Source organism: Macrotis lagotis, chromosome X (genome assembly GCF_037893015.1).
Source record: "Macrotis lagotis isolate mMagLag1 chromosome X, bilby.v1.9.chrom.fasta, whole genome shotgun sequence".
Classification (NCBI taxonomy): Eukaryota; Metazoa; Chordata; class Mammalia; order Peramelemorphia; family Peramelidae; genus Macrotis; species Macrotis lagotis.
In genome coordinates this window covers 666,385,747-666,400,360 of record NC_133666.1, presented here as the reverse complement: position 1 = coordinate 666,400,360, position 14,614 = coordinate 666,385,747, and the positions used below count along the sequence as shown (strand labels likewise).

General features: G+C 45.1%; 1 protein-coding gene across 2 annotated transcripts in view; it reads left to right on the top strand.

The window, feature by feature from the left end:
- Nucleotides 1-3,764: 3,764 nt before the first annotated feature.
- AACS (acetoacetyl-CoA synthetase) overlaps nt 3,765-14,614 on the top strand; it is an 87,782-nt gene continuing 76,932 nt past the window's right edge. Inside the window, exons 1-4 of one of the 2 annotated variants that reach the window (XM_074205374.1) lie at nt 3,765-3,942; nt 7,703-7,806; nt 8,667-8,787; nt 12,181-12,294. In XM_074205374.1, the coding sequence (XP_074061475.1) occupies nt 3,810-3,942; nt 7,703-7,806; nt 8,667-8,787; nt 12,181-12,294 (472 nt within the window). In that variant the 5' untranslated portion in view covers nt 3,765-3,809. Of the gene's footprint in view, nt 3,943-5,169; nt 5,317-7,702; nt 7,807-8,666; nt 8,788-12,180; nt 12,295-14,614 lie in introns of those variants that run through there. The other variant, XM_074205375.1, reaches the window with a different exon arrangement.

Below are 14,614 nucleotides of genomic sequence, written 5' to 3'. Positions count from 1 at the left end.
GCAAGGGATAGGCACTGATTTCTTACTATATGGAGTAGGCAATAAACAGGAGGGTGTGTATGTATAACAGAAGATAAGTTATATCAAGTTATCAAGTATTTATTAAGCATGTAGGGTGCTGGGGGGGAAAAATAGCCAAAAAAAGCCTTCCCTTTCCAGAAGTTCAAATGGGGGATGTAACATGAGATTATCTATGTCCAAAGCAGATAATAGGGAGAAAAACTTTGAGATAATCAACATAGGAAAGATACCTACTATTTAGTTGTTGCTGAGTCGTTTCAGTCATGTACAACTCTTTGTGATCTCATTTTGGGATTTTTCTCAGCAAAGACACTATCATGGTTCATCATTTCCTTCTCTGGATCATTTTTGCAGATGAGAAAACTAAGACAAGCAAGGTAAAGTGACTTGCCTAGGATCACACACAGGAAATGTCTGAGACCGGTCTTTTTGTCTCCAAGCCTGACCCTCTATTTACTGTGCCATCTCATTGCTCCTACTATCATTTGGGTGATTGGGAAAGACTTCTGGCAGTTGATACTTGAAGTCAAAGATTCCAGGAGATGGAGATTAAGATAGAGAGGAGAGAGATTTAAGCTTGGGGAACATAGGCGTAAAAGAACAGGAGTGGGGAGATGAGCATCATGTACTTTAAATACCAAGGAGGTCATAAAGACGTAAGATGATGTCGTGGTGGGTGTAAGAGGGTAAAAAGACTGAAAAGGTACGGGGTGTCGTGTGTGTGTGTGTGTGTGTGTGTGTGCACGTGTGCGCTGGCGGTAGGGGAGAATAGGTTATAAGGGTTTTTGATCCAAACAGAGAATTTTATATCTGATCTTGGATGTGACAGGAACCACTGGGTTTTGAATTGGGGGGAGTGATCTGGTCACACTTTCGATTTTGGAAGATCAGCTTTGGAAGACTGTTAAGTTGGGGAGGGGGTGATGGGTTTGAGTGGGGAAAGAGTCTGGAGGCTGGGAAACCAACCAGCTGTTGCAATACTCCAGCTGTGTAATATGAAGTCAGTACTCTCTTCGTCATTGCCCTCCTCTGCCCCTTCTGCTGCCCTTTCTCTGAACAAGTCACTCATCATAAGTATAATTCTAGGCACTGATGACTTACTCTTTCTCCATCTTCCTTCCTCAACCCTCCCCTCCACCCACTTCTGGTTCAGATTAACTCAGTGGGGTTAGAGACTTGGCTTTGCCCCCAGGAGAGTGTTTTGTACACAACAATTTGCCAGGTGTTGGCACAATTGAATTGCTGAAAAAGAAGATAAGCTTGTTTGAACTTCTGCAGTGAAAACGATAGTGATTTTGAGAGAATGATGAAATTTAGACCTGGAAGAAACCCTTTGGCTTCTAACAATTACAGGAAAATGAGAACCTGAGAGGGTGTGCTTTGCCTAAGGTCACACAGGTAGTTTAGGTAACTATGCTCTGGTTCCAACCACTTTGCCTATAATGCATTGGAGGTAGGTGCTTTTGCCTTGTGGGTTTGTTTCCTAATCTGTAAAATGGAAATATAAACTCCATCTGTAAAGTCATTCACAGCAATTTGAGGCTCCTAAACAGAGGGGGAGGGTAGTGATTTTGTAAATTCTAGGGATAGGGTCTGGATTCATAATTTCATTTGCAGAGGGAGTTCTCTTTGCCAAAACACTTTTTCTCAGAGCACAAAGAGGTTATATGAGTAATATTACTAATAGCTAGTGTTGCTAGTTGTTCATTTGGGAGTCTGACTCTTTCCTGATTCCATTTGGGGGATTTCTTGGCAAAGTTACTGAACTAACTTGACATTTCCTTCTCCAGCTCCTTTTACAGATGAGACAAACAGGGTAAAATGACTTGCCCAGAGTCACACAACTACTAAGTGTCTGGGACTGGATTTGAATTCAGGGCTTCCTGATTGCTGGCCTAGCACTCCGCAGACCATCTAACTGCCTCTAGCTAGAATTTTACATCTCTTTAAGGTTTGCAAAATGCTTGCCTTAGTTTCCTCATTTGTAAAAATGATCCAGAGAAGGAAATGATGAGCCATGATAGTGTCTTTGCTGAGAAAAATCCCAAAATGAGATTACAGACAGTTGTACATGAGTGAAACGACTCAGCAACAGTTAAATAGTGGGTATCTTTCCTATGTTGATTATCTCAAAGTTTTTCTCCCTATATCTGGTTTGGACATAGATAATTTCATGTTACATGGGAGGCAAATGGTGCTATTATTACTAGGATTAAACAAAAACCTAGCATTTCTACAGTGCTTTAAAGTATGCTACATTTTTTCCAATTACATGTAAGGACAATTTTTAGCATTTATTTAAAATTTTTTTTGATGACCAAATTTTTCTTCCTTCCTCTTCTTGAAATGGTAAGCAATTTGATTTAGGTTATATCTATATTTATAGACCATGATGCGGACATTTCCATATTAGTCATTGTGAAAGAGACCAAAAGGGGAAAAAAAATGAGAAAAATAAAGTGAAAATTGTATGCTTCCATCTTTATAGAGTCCATCTGCATTCCATCATTTAGAATTGTCTTGGATCATTGTACTGCTGAGAACAGCTAAGTGAATCATAGTTGATCATCCCACAAGGCTGCCTGCCACTGTGCATAATGATCTGGTTTGGCTTATTTCATGATCAGTTCATGAAGTCTTTTTAGGTTTTTCTGAAATCCTCCTGCTCATCATTCCTTATATAGCACAAGAGTATTCCATCACTTATATATCATCTCTTATGTATATTATATATACATGTTATGCATATATAATATATATATGTACATGTTATATATATCTTATATATTAGTCATTTATCAACATTTTTTTTTGGTAAGGCAATGGGAGTAAGTGGCCTGCCTAAGGTCTCTCTCAGCTAGGTATTAAATTATTAAGAAGAGCTCACATTTGAACTCAGGTCCTCCTGCCTCCAGGGCCGGGGCTCTACCACTGTGACCCCTGGCCGCCCCTCCCTCATTTGTGGAGAGGCCCATGACATGGGGGAGGTGAGGCCGTGGCAAGCGCGTGCGCCGGACTGCAGTGGGGGGCCGCGGCCCCCCTTGTCCTCACTCATGGGGGGCGCCCCGGTTTCCAATCCTCGGCCACACGTGGGCGCCATTGCAGCCACGTGGCCGCACCACGCGGGAGCCTGGGGCCGGGGCCCACGTGACCCGCCTGCTCCCCGCGGCCCCCCGGGGGGCTCCCGGCGCTCCCCGCATTCTCTCGCGGCGTCCCCATTTCCGACCCGCGCTCTCCGTTCCGTCAGCTGCGCCTGGCCCGAGACTCGGCCTCGGCCGCCGGGAGGGCGGGCCCCGCGGGCCGCGGAGGGGGCGGCGGGCCTCGGCGGACAGGTGGCGGAAGGTTACGGGCCCCGGGGTCTGAGGGCGGAGCGGCGGAAGGTTACGGGCCCCGGGGTCTGAGGGCGGGGCGGGGCGGGGCGGGGCGGCGGAAGGTTACGGCCCGGGGCGGGGCGGGGCGGGGCCGGGGGCGGGGAGGGGCGGGGCGGCGGAAGGTTACGGGCTCCGGGGCGGGGCCGGGGGCGGGGCGGCGCGGCTCGGAGCGGGGCGGCGGAAGGAGCCGGCTCAGTCCGCCGCGGCCGGCCCCCGCCTCAGCCGCCCGCCGCTGCCGGAGCCGCCGCCGGAGCCGCCGCCGAGACCCAGCCCGCGGGGGGGGGCCCGGCGCCGGCGCGCGCACGTCCCGGCCCCGCGCACGCGCACGCGCGCGCTCCGTCGGCGTGCCCGGGGGGCGTGCGGGAGGCGCCGAGGCGCGCGACCCCGGCCTCCGGGCCCGGCCCCGGCGCCGCAGCCATGTCCAAGGAGGCGCGGGCCGGGCGCGAGGAGATCATGGAGGCGCGGGTGATGTGGGAGCCCGACGGCAAGAGGAACGCGCAGATGGACCGCTTCCGGGCGGCGGTGCGCTGCGGCGGCGGGCCCGCGCTGGGTGAGGGGCCGGGCCGGGCCGGGGAGCGGAGGGGCGGCCCCGGGCCTCACATGGGGGCCCGGGCTGGCACTGCCGGGGGTAGATGGGGGACCCCGGGCTGGCACTGCGGGGGCACATGGGGGCCCGGGCTGTCACTGCTGGGGGTACATGGGGGACCCCGGGCTGTCACTGCTGGGGGTACATGGGGGCCCGGGCTGGCACTGCTGGGGGTAGATGGGGGACCCCGGGCTGGCACTGCGGGGGCACATGGGGGCCCGGGCTGGCACTGCCGGGGCACATGGGGGCCCGGGCTGGCACTGCCGGGGCACATGGGGGCCCGGGCTGGCACTGCCGGGGCACATGGGGGACCCCGGGCTGGCACTGCTGGGGGTACATGGGGGCCCCGGGCTGGCACTGCTGGGGGTAGATGGGGGACCCCGGGCTGTCACTGCTGGGGGTACATGAGGGCCCGGGCTGGCACTGCTGGGGGTACATGGGGGCCCCGGGCTGGCACTGCTGGGGGTACATGGGGGACCCCGGGCTGGCACTGCTGGGGGCAGATGGGGGACCCCGGGCTGGCACTGCTGGGGGTACATGGGGGACCCCGGGCTGGCACTGCGGGGGCACATGGGGGCCCGGGCTGGCACTGCGGGGGCACATGAGGGCCCGGGCTGGCACTGTGGGGGCACATGGGGGCCCCGGGCTGGCACTGCCGGGGCACATGGGGGACCCCGGGCTGGCACTGCTGGGGGTACATGGGGGACCCCGGGCTGGCACTGCTGGGGCCACATGGGGACCCCGGGCTGGCACTGCCGGGGCACATGGGGACCCGGGCTGGCACTGCTGGGGCACATGGGGACCCGGGCTGGCACTGCTGGGGGTAGATGGGGGACCCCGGGCTGGCACTGCTGGGGGCAGATGGGGGCCCCGGGCTGGCACTGCTGGGGGTACATGGGGGACCCCGGGCTGGCACTGCTGGGGCCACATGGGGACCCGGGCTGGCACTGCTGGGAGGTACTTGGGGGACCCCGGGCTGTCACTGCTGGGGGTAGATGGGGGACCCCCGGTCTGGCACTGCTGGGGGGTAGATGGGGGACTCCCGGTCTGGCACTGCTGGGGGGGTAGATGGGAGACCCCGGGCTGTCACTGCTGGGGGGTACATGGGGACCCCCTGGGCTGTCACTGCTGGGGGTACATGGGGGACCCCCTGGCCTCAGTTTACCCTGTTTCAGTGCAGGGAGGGGCTGTGTGTGTACAGATGCCACTCCATGCCCCACTTCACCCCCTGTGAGTGGGCAGGCTGTGCTGGGAAAGCCCCGGCTCCATCCATCACTTTGGTGTGAGCAGGACTGGGAGCCGGGGCAAGTGTGAACAAAGTGAGCTTGGATCTGCTGGGTGAGTGACAGGGTGGGCAGCTTCCCTCCCTCCCTCCTCTGCTCCCCTTCTTTGTCAGCACATTTAACGAAAGGGACCCTGGAAGTTGGGCTGGGGAATGGCTCTGCTTCTCAGCTTTCACCGTGGTTGGTTCCTGCCCTGCCTTATCACCCAGACCAAAATGGCATCACTGTGTTTTGAGACAAATTAGTATGTTAGAGTCTGGCTGAGCAGACCAGTAGGAGCTCGGAATGTTCTACCACAGGGTGGGCACCAGTAGTTCATGTGAACACCTGGGGTGGGTGCTCATTGGTGATGAACCAGTGAAGGAAGGGAAGGAGAAAGCACTCTGGGGATGTCACCCCGTCATGCCATTGGCCTAGTCATTCAGGCTTCCCGCTCTGTCCTGTTCATTTCTCCTTTTCAACTTTACTGTTACTGTCCAGAGCATCCCTGTCCTCCTGGTCAGTGAGCCTTAATCCTCAGTGACATCCTCAGCTCTGCACTTTCCTACCCTCCATATATCCAGTCTGTTAGCAGATCTTTTCAATTTTTCCCTTCACAGCATCTCTTATATTTATTAAGGAGAAAGTGAGACTGGTGACTTAGCCCAGGCCCTCCCTCACTCAAGTCCAATTCTCATGCTTGTCATGGCATCCCCTCCCTGATGTCATGGTCTTCTTTGAAAATGAAAGACAAACATTATTATTATTCACTGAATTCCCCTGGCTTACTGTTACCTCCAAGGATCAAATATAAAAGCCTCATTTGACATTTAAAGCTCTTTGCCTGGCCCTACCTTTCAAGTCTGTTCTTTCCTCCACACCTCTGTGATGCTCATGTACTGACTGCCTTGCTATTGTTTACATGCCCTCTCCTGACTTTGCCTTTTTCCTGGCTGTCCCCATGCCTGAAATGTTCTCCCTCCTCCTCATTGCCTCTTGGCTTCCTCCTGGACACTGTTCAAATCCTATCTTCTGCAACCATCTGAGATTACCCTTCTGTTTGCTTTATCTAGTCTGTATCATTGTAGTTCCTTTAACCCCATTAATTATCATTTTATTTGACTTACCCACTGTTCTGGCCTGTTGAGTTCTTTTAAAATCCAGTGCATTAGCAATGATTCCTAGTTTGATGTCAAAGGCAGATTTAATAAGCAAGTCATTAGAGGGGTTGGCATCTCTGCTGGTGAAGGGAGAATCTATGAAATCAAAGTAGTGAAGCAATAGTTACTTATAAATCATGTACTACTGCTTGTTTCCTAATTATTTCAGGGGTGTTCATTTTTTCCTTCCTAGTTGGATTTAAACTCTCCAGAACAGGGATACACAGTCCTGTGGGGTCCATAGGGACTGTCCAGTCCAGGAACTGAGCACAGGGTTTAGATTCCATTAGTACTGGATTGATTGAATGGACAGAGGCATTGGCCCCAGAGTTGCCCTTTCCACTTTCTCCCTTCCTTTCACTGATTGGAGACATTTTCTGGTTAAGAATGAGATTTTTTAGTGTATATTCCAGTTTGAAGTATATTGTGCTCTAGTTGGACCAAAGACACCTCAGAACTTTTAGAGTGCTTCATTTTGTCCTGAGGTCTTTGAGCTCTTTCTTCATTCTTTAAGGACAGGTCGATCTGGTTCTGTCAGACCTTTTGGCCCCGAGCACCTTGGAAGCAGATGAACTTGTCCTTCAAAGGGAAGGAGGGAGTTGTCCATATGTGTGTGTATGGTACTTTAGAGTCTTGGAAGCCTTTCATTTTTCTCTGTGACAACCTGGGAAGTGAAACAGTTTAATTAATTTTCATGGATGGGGAAACCGAAGCCCAGGGAATGGAAGAGCCTAAATTTTGTAATTGTCAGAGCCGGACCTCACTTCCAAATCTTGGGAATCTTAAGTGAAATTTGCTTTTCACTCTACCATGAACTTGGTACAGTGACTTAGTGTAGTAGCATTACCAATGACTTTCCAAGAAATTACATTGAAGCCAGCAAAAGACTTTTTCTTCCACTGCTGGTGCCTTTCATCTAGTAGACCTTGATTTTTTTGAATGGAACTGGAATTCCATTTATTTTATATTCTATTTTATTATTCCAGTTTTTTTAGTCTTAAGTTCCACCAGTTTCCTTCTCCCTACATGGAGTACTGTTATCCAAGTGCTAATCGTTGATCTCTGAAATAACAGACTACTCTTGTAGTCACTTTTGGTTAGTTTATGAATAGTAACTATACATTATGGATATTTTAATTTGGATTTTCTTCCCCCCCCCAAATTTCTGTCTTACTGAACTAGTACTTACCAAAAGTGAAATTTCATGAACCACCTCCCAATAAAAATGAAACAACTTGTTATTCTGTTGATTATTCTTTCAAAAGCTTACCTGTATAGCGATTCCAATTTCTTTATTTTTAGCCAATTATAATGAAATGTATCAGTGGTCGGTGGAGTCTTACTCAGATTTCTGGGCAGAGTTTTGGAAATTCAGTGGAATTATCTTCTCTCATATGTATGATGAGGTGAGTATATCATTTCCAGTGTAGATAATTGTTTTTTATTTATTTAAGGCAGTGGGATTAAGTGACTTGCCCAAGTTCACACAGCTAGGCCATTATTAAGTGTCTGAGGCTGAATTTGAACTCAGGTCCTCCTGATTCTATGGCCAGTGCTCTATCCACTGCAATACCTAGCTTGCCCCCCAAAGTAGATAATTTGACAAAGTTCTTACCCTGTAGAATATCAAGGGTCTTGAGGCAAGGAAGGCTGTTATATATACAGCTTATTCTGCCTGATCATTGGGCAATATTGTGAATTGGAGCCCAAAAGACCTGAATGTAAGTATTCCTTCTGACATGTATTCCACTGTGTGATGATAGGCAAGTCACTAAACCTCTGAGTCTCCCATACAACTTTCTAAGACTCTTAAGGTGGAGAAAAGTTGCTAATTTGTATCGGTGGAAGGATTTCCCACACTGAGAGTATCCTGCACCAGTAAAAAAAATCTCAGGGTCAGCTCCTGCCTTACTTCCCCATCTATTTTGGTTGGTACAGAGAAGCAATGCTGAATAGAATTTCAGTGAAAAATTGCTGTCTCTGGAATATTGTAGATCTTAACTTTTAAGCCTGTTCTCCTAGATTACCTTTGGTTTTTCACTTGAGAAGTTGGCTTGTTTCTCCAAAAAAGAAATGGAGGCAATCTAGAATGCACAGCATTAATACCTGCTTTTCAATTCAGGGCTATTTTGAAAGCTCTAACAAATTGAACCCCCTTTTAAAGAGTACTTTGGCCTGGTGAGTTGGCTAGTTTTCTAGTTGGATAGCTTAGAAAACCACTGTCATGATTTACCAGTGTCCTGATTTGCTCTGTCATTTTCTCCAGGTTGTTGATACGTCTAAGGGAATAGCTGATGTGCCTGAGTGGTTCAAAGGCAGTCGTCTAAATTATGCTGAAAATCTCCTGAAGCACAAGGAAAATGACAAGATTGCTCTGTATGCTGCAAGTGAGTCTTCACTTTTTTTCTGTGGGTGTTGGAAGTGCCTAAATTGTCAGTTCAGTACCACAAACATTTATTAAATACCCACTGTGTGCTGAGCCCTAGAGGGGACTCAGACCATCCAGGGCTGGTAGAGGTCTTGTTAACTTTTTACTAAGAAGAGGAGAATATATTTAAAATTAATTTAAATTTAAAATTAATTCAATTTTATTTTCAATTCCAAATACAGACTCTCTCTCTCTCTCTCTTCCTTCTCCTCCTCTTGCCTTCCTCTCCTTATTAAGAAGGCAAGAATTACAATACCCATTGTACATATAAAGTCACATAAAATATTTCCACATTAGTCGTGTTCTGAAAAAAAGAAATAGAATAAAAAATATACTTCAATCTAATGCTTTTAGTCCATCAACTCTCTAACTGGATGTGGTTAGTTCATCATGAGTCCTTTGGAATTGTTTTTTTTTTTTTTTTTGGAATTGTTTTTGAGTTATTAAATCTTTCACTGGTTGATCCAGTTCTGTCAGACCTTTTGGCCCCGAGCACCTTCTTACTTCACTTTGCAATTGTTCATATGTCATCCCAGGTTACTGTCCTCTTCATCTTGCCTTTTAGCTTAGTAGTATTCCATCACATTCAAGGGCCAGAGATTTTAATCCATTCCCCCTATTGATGGATCATCTCCTCAATTTCTAATTCTTGGTCATCACCAAAAGAATGCTATAATTATTCTTGTACATATGAATCCTTTTCTTTTTTCTTTGATCTCTTTGGTTTATAGATCTAGTAGTTGTATTGCTGGGATCAAGGGATAGGAACAGTTTGTTAGCCCTTTGGGCATAGTTCCAAATTGTTCTCCAGAATGATTGGACCAGTTTACCACAGTTTACCAACAAAAGGTGCAAATGTAACTATTTTCCCCTATTCCCTCCAGCATGTGTCAATTTCCTTTTCTGTCATGATAGCCTATGTGATAGATGTGAGGTAGCCTCAGGGTTGTTTTAATTTGCATTTCTCTAATTATTAGTGATTCAGAGCCAATTCAGATGACTATAGATAGCTAAGTCCTGTGTGATCCTGACTGCAGCTCCATGATATTTGAATTATGTCCTTCTGGCTGCTTGTAATGTTTTCTCTTTGACTTGGAAGTTCTGGAACTTAGCTATAATATTCCTGGTTTTTTTTTTTTGGATCTCTTTCCAGGGGAGATTAGCAGATTCTCTCTATTCCTATTTTGCCCTCTGCTTCTAGGATATCTGGGCAATTTTCATGTAGGATTTCTTTAAAATTGAAGTCAAGGGGGGTGGCTAGGTGGCCCAGTGGATAAAGCACCGGCCCTGGAGTCAGGTGTACCTGGGTTAAAATCCGGTCTCAGACACTTAATAATTACCTAGCTGTGTGGCCTTGGGCAAGCCACTTAACCCCATTTGCCTTGCAAAAACCTAAAAAAAAAATGAAGTCAAGGCTCTTTTCCTGATCGTGACTTTCAGGTATCCCAATTATCTTTCCTGAATCTGTTTTCCAGATCAGTTTTCTTTCCTTTTTTTTAGTTTTTTTTTTCTCCCAAGGCAAATGGGGCTAAGTGGCTTGCCCAAGGCCACACAGCTAGGTAATTATTTAAGTGTCTGAGGCCGGATTTGAACTCAGGTAACTCCTAACTCCAGAGCCGGTGCTCTATCCACTGCGCCACCTAGCCACCCCAATCAGTTGTTTTTTCAATGAGATGTTTTACATTTTCTTCTAATTTTCCATTCTTTTAGTGTTGAAGTATTCTGTCTTGACTTCTCATAAAGTCATCAGCTCTTTAGCTCCATTCTACATCTGAAGGATTTGTTTTCCTCAGAGAGCTTTCTTACCTCCTTTTCCATCTGGCCAATTTTGCTTTTTAAAGTATTCTTCTCCTCAGTAACTTTTTGAACTGTTTTATCCATTTGACCTAAGCTGGTTTTTAACATGTTATTTTCTTCAGCATTTTTTTGGATCTCCTTGAGTAAGCTGATGACTTCATTTTCATGTTTTTCCTGCATCTCATTTCTTTTCCCAATATTTCCTCTATCTCCCTTACTTGATTTTCAAAATCCTTTTTGAGTTCTATCATTTCCTGAGCCCAACTTCTATGTTTCTTGGAGTCTTTAGATGCAGAAGTTTATACTTTCTCATCTTCAGATTGAGTATTTTGGTCCTCCATGGGACCAAAGTTATTGTCTATGATCAGTTTCCTTTTTTTTTTCCTGTTTACTCATTTCCCCAGCCTGTGCCTGGTTTTGGGGAGCTTCCTGAGCTTCTGAGTATTGGGACCCCCCCCCCCCCCCAAGGACCTCAGTGTGTGAGGCTCTGACTGCTCTCCTGGTCTGTGAATGACCACAAACTCACCCCTCTGCCTTGGGGCGGTGAGTGGGGGGGTCCTTGCTCTATGGGGAGCCTAGACTGCGACCAGGGTCTGAATGTGGTCAAAGCCCCAGAGTCCTGTTCCAGGGACAGAAGATAGACCTCAGCAGTCTCTCTCCACTCCCTTACCTTTGGTGGGCTGAGCACTCAGGGTGCAGCTGCCTGGAGGCTCCTCCTGGGCAGCTCTATGGACCTGCTTCGGTTTCCTGGGATCTAGGCTACTGGGGCTGCCCTGAGTGCCAGGGCCATGCTGAGGGCCTGGGCTTCATGCTGCTCTGGTAGAGGTCTCCCTGCTGATCTTCGGTTATTCTTTTATTAAATTTTTTTTATTTTTGCAAAGTAATGGGGCCAAGTGATTTGCCCAAAGGTTACACAGCTAAGTAAGTATTACGTGTCTGAGGCAGGATTTGAAACCAGGTACTCCAGATTCCAAGGCTGGTGCTCTTTCCACTGCACCACTTTGCTGCCCCATGGTTACTTTTTTTTTTATGAAGTGAGCAATCATTTCCTATTTATTTATTTATTTATTTATTTATTTATTTTTCTTGTAGAGTTGGAGTTTCACATCTATTTAAATTTTATCTAATATTGTCAGGTAATATATGTTAACTGTTGGCTCCATTTTATAGGGCAGAAACTGGTCAGCTGGTCTAATTCAGATAATTCAGTCTTGTTAGGTTGGGGATTTGACTACATTTTAAATTTTCCATTTCTGGAGTAGCACGAATGGCAGTCCTAAAGCATTTATCGCTTGATTTCTCTTAAATAGTGAGCTTCCTAAGTACATATACATCTTTTGATAGATTAGCATTTTCTTGTGACTTATATGATAACAGTTTTTATTTAAAATGAGGTTGTTTTTTTCTTACTCTATTGTAGAAGAACACTGTTAGCCACCTATGAAAAGCTAGAATAGAGTGTGCTTCTCAGTACAAGATGATTATCTATCCTCTCTTTGGCAGATGCAGATTTCTCTCTGATAATTCACAAATGGTTGATCTCTTCTCTTTTCAGGGGAAGGCAAAGAGGAAATTGTGAAGGTGACTTTTGGAGAATTAAGGCAACGTGTAGCTTTGTATGCTGCAGCTATGAGAAAAATTGGAGTGAAAACAGGAGACAGGGTGGTTGGTGAGTATCCCATGTAGTAGTGGTTCAGGAGATGAAATGCACTGGACTCGGAACAAACTCTTACTAAAATGGTTTTCAGACTTTGCAGTAAGTTTATTTTTATGAACAGAGGCAGGAGACAGAAAATCTTGGGTATTGAATAGCGAGGACAGTTTGACAGAACTGTAGACAGCAGGAAGGGAAGTATAATGAGCCTCCAAAGGAAGGCTGAACGAGGTTAGAAGGGATTTTAGGGGGCAGCTAGGTGGCGAAATGGATTAGAGTACTAGCCTTGGAGTCAGGAGCACCTGAGTTCAAATGTGACCTCAGACACTTAATGATTACTTAGCTGTGTGTCCTTGGGCAAGTCACTTAACCCTGTTGCCTTGCAAAAAAACAAAAAAAAAAGGAAAAGGATTTTAAAAGTCAGAAAAATTTTTTTTATCTAATTCTAGTGGCAAGAGTTTAGTAATAAACTATTGTTTATTGAGTAGAGTAAATATGATTAGATTTACCTTTTTTAGCTATATGAAGGAAGATAGTTAAAAACAAGTTAATGTGGTATGGAGAGCATCACCCAAGCTACCTCTTAAAGGATGAGAGGAGTTTGGAGAGGTAGAGGCAAGGTGAATATGCATTGAAGTCATGTGTGGCAACCAGTGGGTAGGCACAGAGAGGGAAAATGGAGAAGAAGAAGAAGAGAGGGAAGATGTGAGGGAGAAAGAAAGCCACTAACATCCTTGAAGAGACAATGACTTAAAATGATATCATTCAGTAATAATCCTCCTTTCCCTCTCTCTTTTCTCCCTGCCTTCCTTTCTTCCTTCTTTCCCTCTCTCTTTTCTCCTCCCTCTCTTTCTTCCTCCATTCTTTCCTTCCTCTCTTCCTTCCTTCCTCCCTTTCTTATATACTTTTAACATTTTATTTATTTCTCAATAAATCTCCTTCCTTCCTCATTCCCTTTCCTTATAACAAAGGTTAAAAAAAATTCTATGTAATGTAATACATTAAGTGTATCTGACAGTATATAAAATTTTCCTTACTCATTTTCCTTCACCTCTGTAGTGAAAGGACAGAGATTTTTTTTTTCCCAACTCTTCTCTAGAGCTAGATTTGGTCATTATAATTTCATAGCATTCAGTTTCATTTTATTGTTCTTACTTATGCTATATAATTGTGTAATGTTATCATTGTATATGCTATTTTCCTCATTTGACTAACTTCAGTATACACATCAGTTCCTTTAAGTCTTCCCATTCTTCTCTAAATTCTTCATGGTTATTGGTTCTTATCAAAAATATTCTAGTTCATGCATACTTTTATAACTCATTTATAAAACTAATCCTAGTTCTATAATTGTGAATAGATAACATTACATGCAGCTACATTTTGTATTTTGATCTGTTTAATGTAATTCATTGCTATGGAAAGGTTTTATTTGTTTACGAACTGTTATATATGTTCATATATATATATATGTATATATATATAAATAAATAAAATATATATATAGTATATATGTGGAAAATATTTTTCATATTATATATATTTGGTATTGACTTGTATTTTTGCCTATAATGATTGTCTTGAATAAGAAAAATTTATTTTAGATTGATCCAATATAAAATTTGTTTATTATATCAAATATTTGATCATTTTGTTTATATGCTCTTTGCACTTCTCCTACCTAGATGACACAGTAGATAGAGTGCTGGGCTTGGAGTCAGCAATATCTGAATTCACTATTACCCTCAGACACTTACTAGCTCTGTGACTCTGGGCAAGTCACTTAACCTCTGTTTACTTGAATTTCCTCATCTGTAAAATGGTAATGATAATTGTACCTACTTTCCAGGGTTGTTGTGAGGTTCAAAGGAGACACTTAAAAAGCGTTTAGCACAGTGTCTAGCGCATTTGTGCTATGACTATAACTATTATTGTTATTATGTATTATTTTTAATTTGTCAAAAACTACAAATATTCATGGTGTGGAGAAAGATTGTAAGATACTGCCCTTGTATGTAAGCAGTTGGGTTCCTGAAAGGGGTAGAAAAATAGCTTTTGTGTAAGGAAAAAGGAAAATAAATTTGTACTCAGGTCCTCCTGACTCCAGGACTGGTACTCTATCCACTATGCCACTTAACTGCCCCCATGAAATAAATTTGTAAAGGAATGTATTTTGTTAGATAAAATGAGGAAGAATATCGAATAGAGAACTCATTGTTAGATGAATGTACAGAGATGACTTGTTTGAGGGCAGAGAAAAGACTGAGGTTCAAGGCCATGGTTTTTCAGATTATTGGCATTTGACTGTTTTTAGAATTTTCAGTGTTAAAACTGA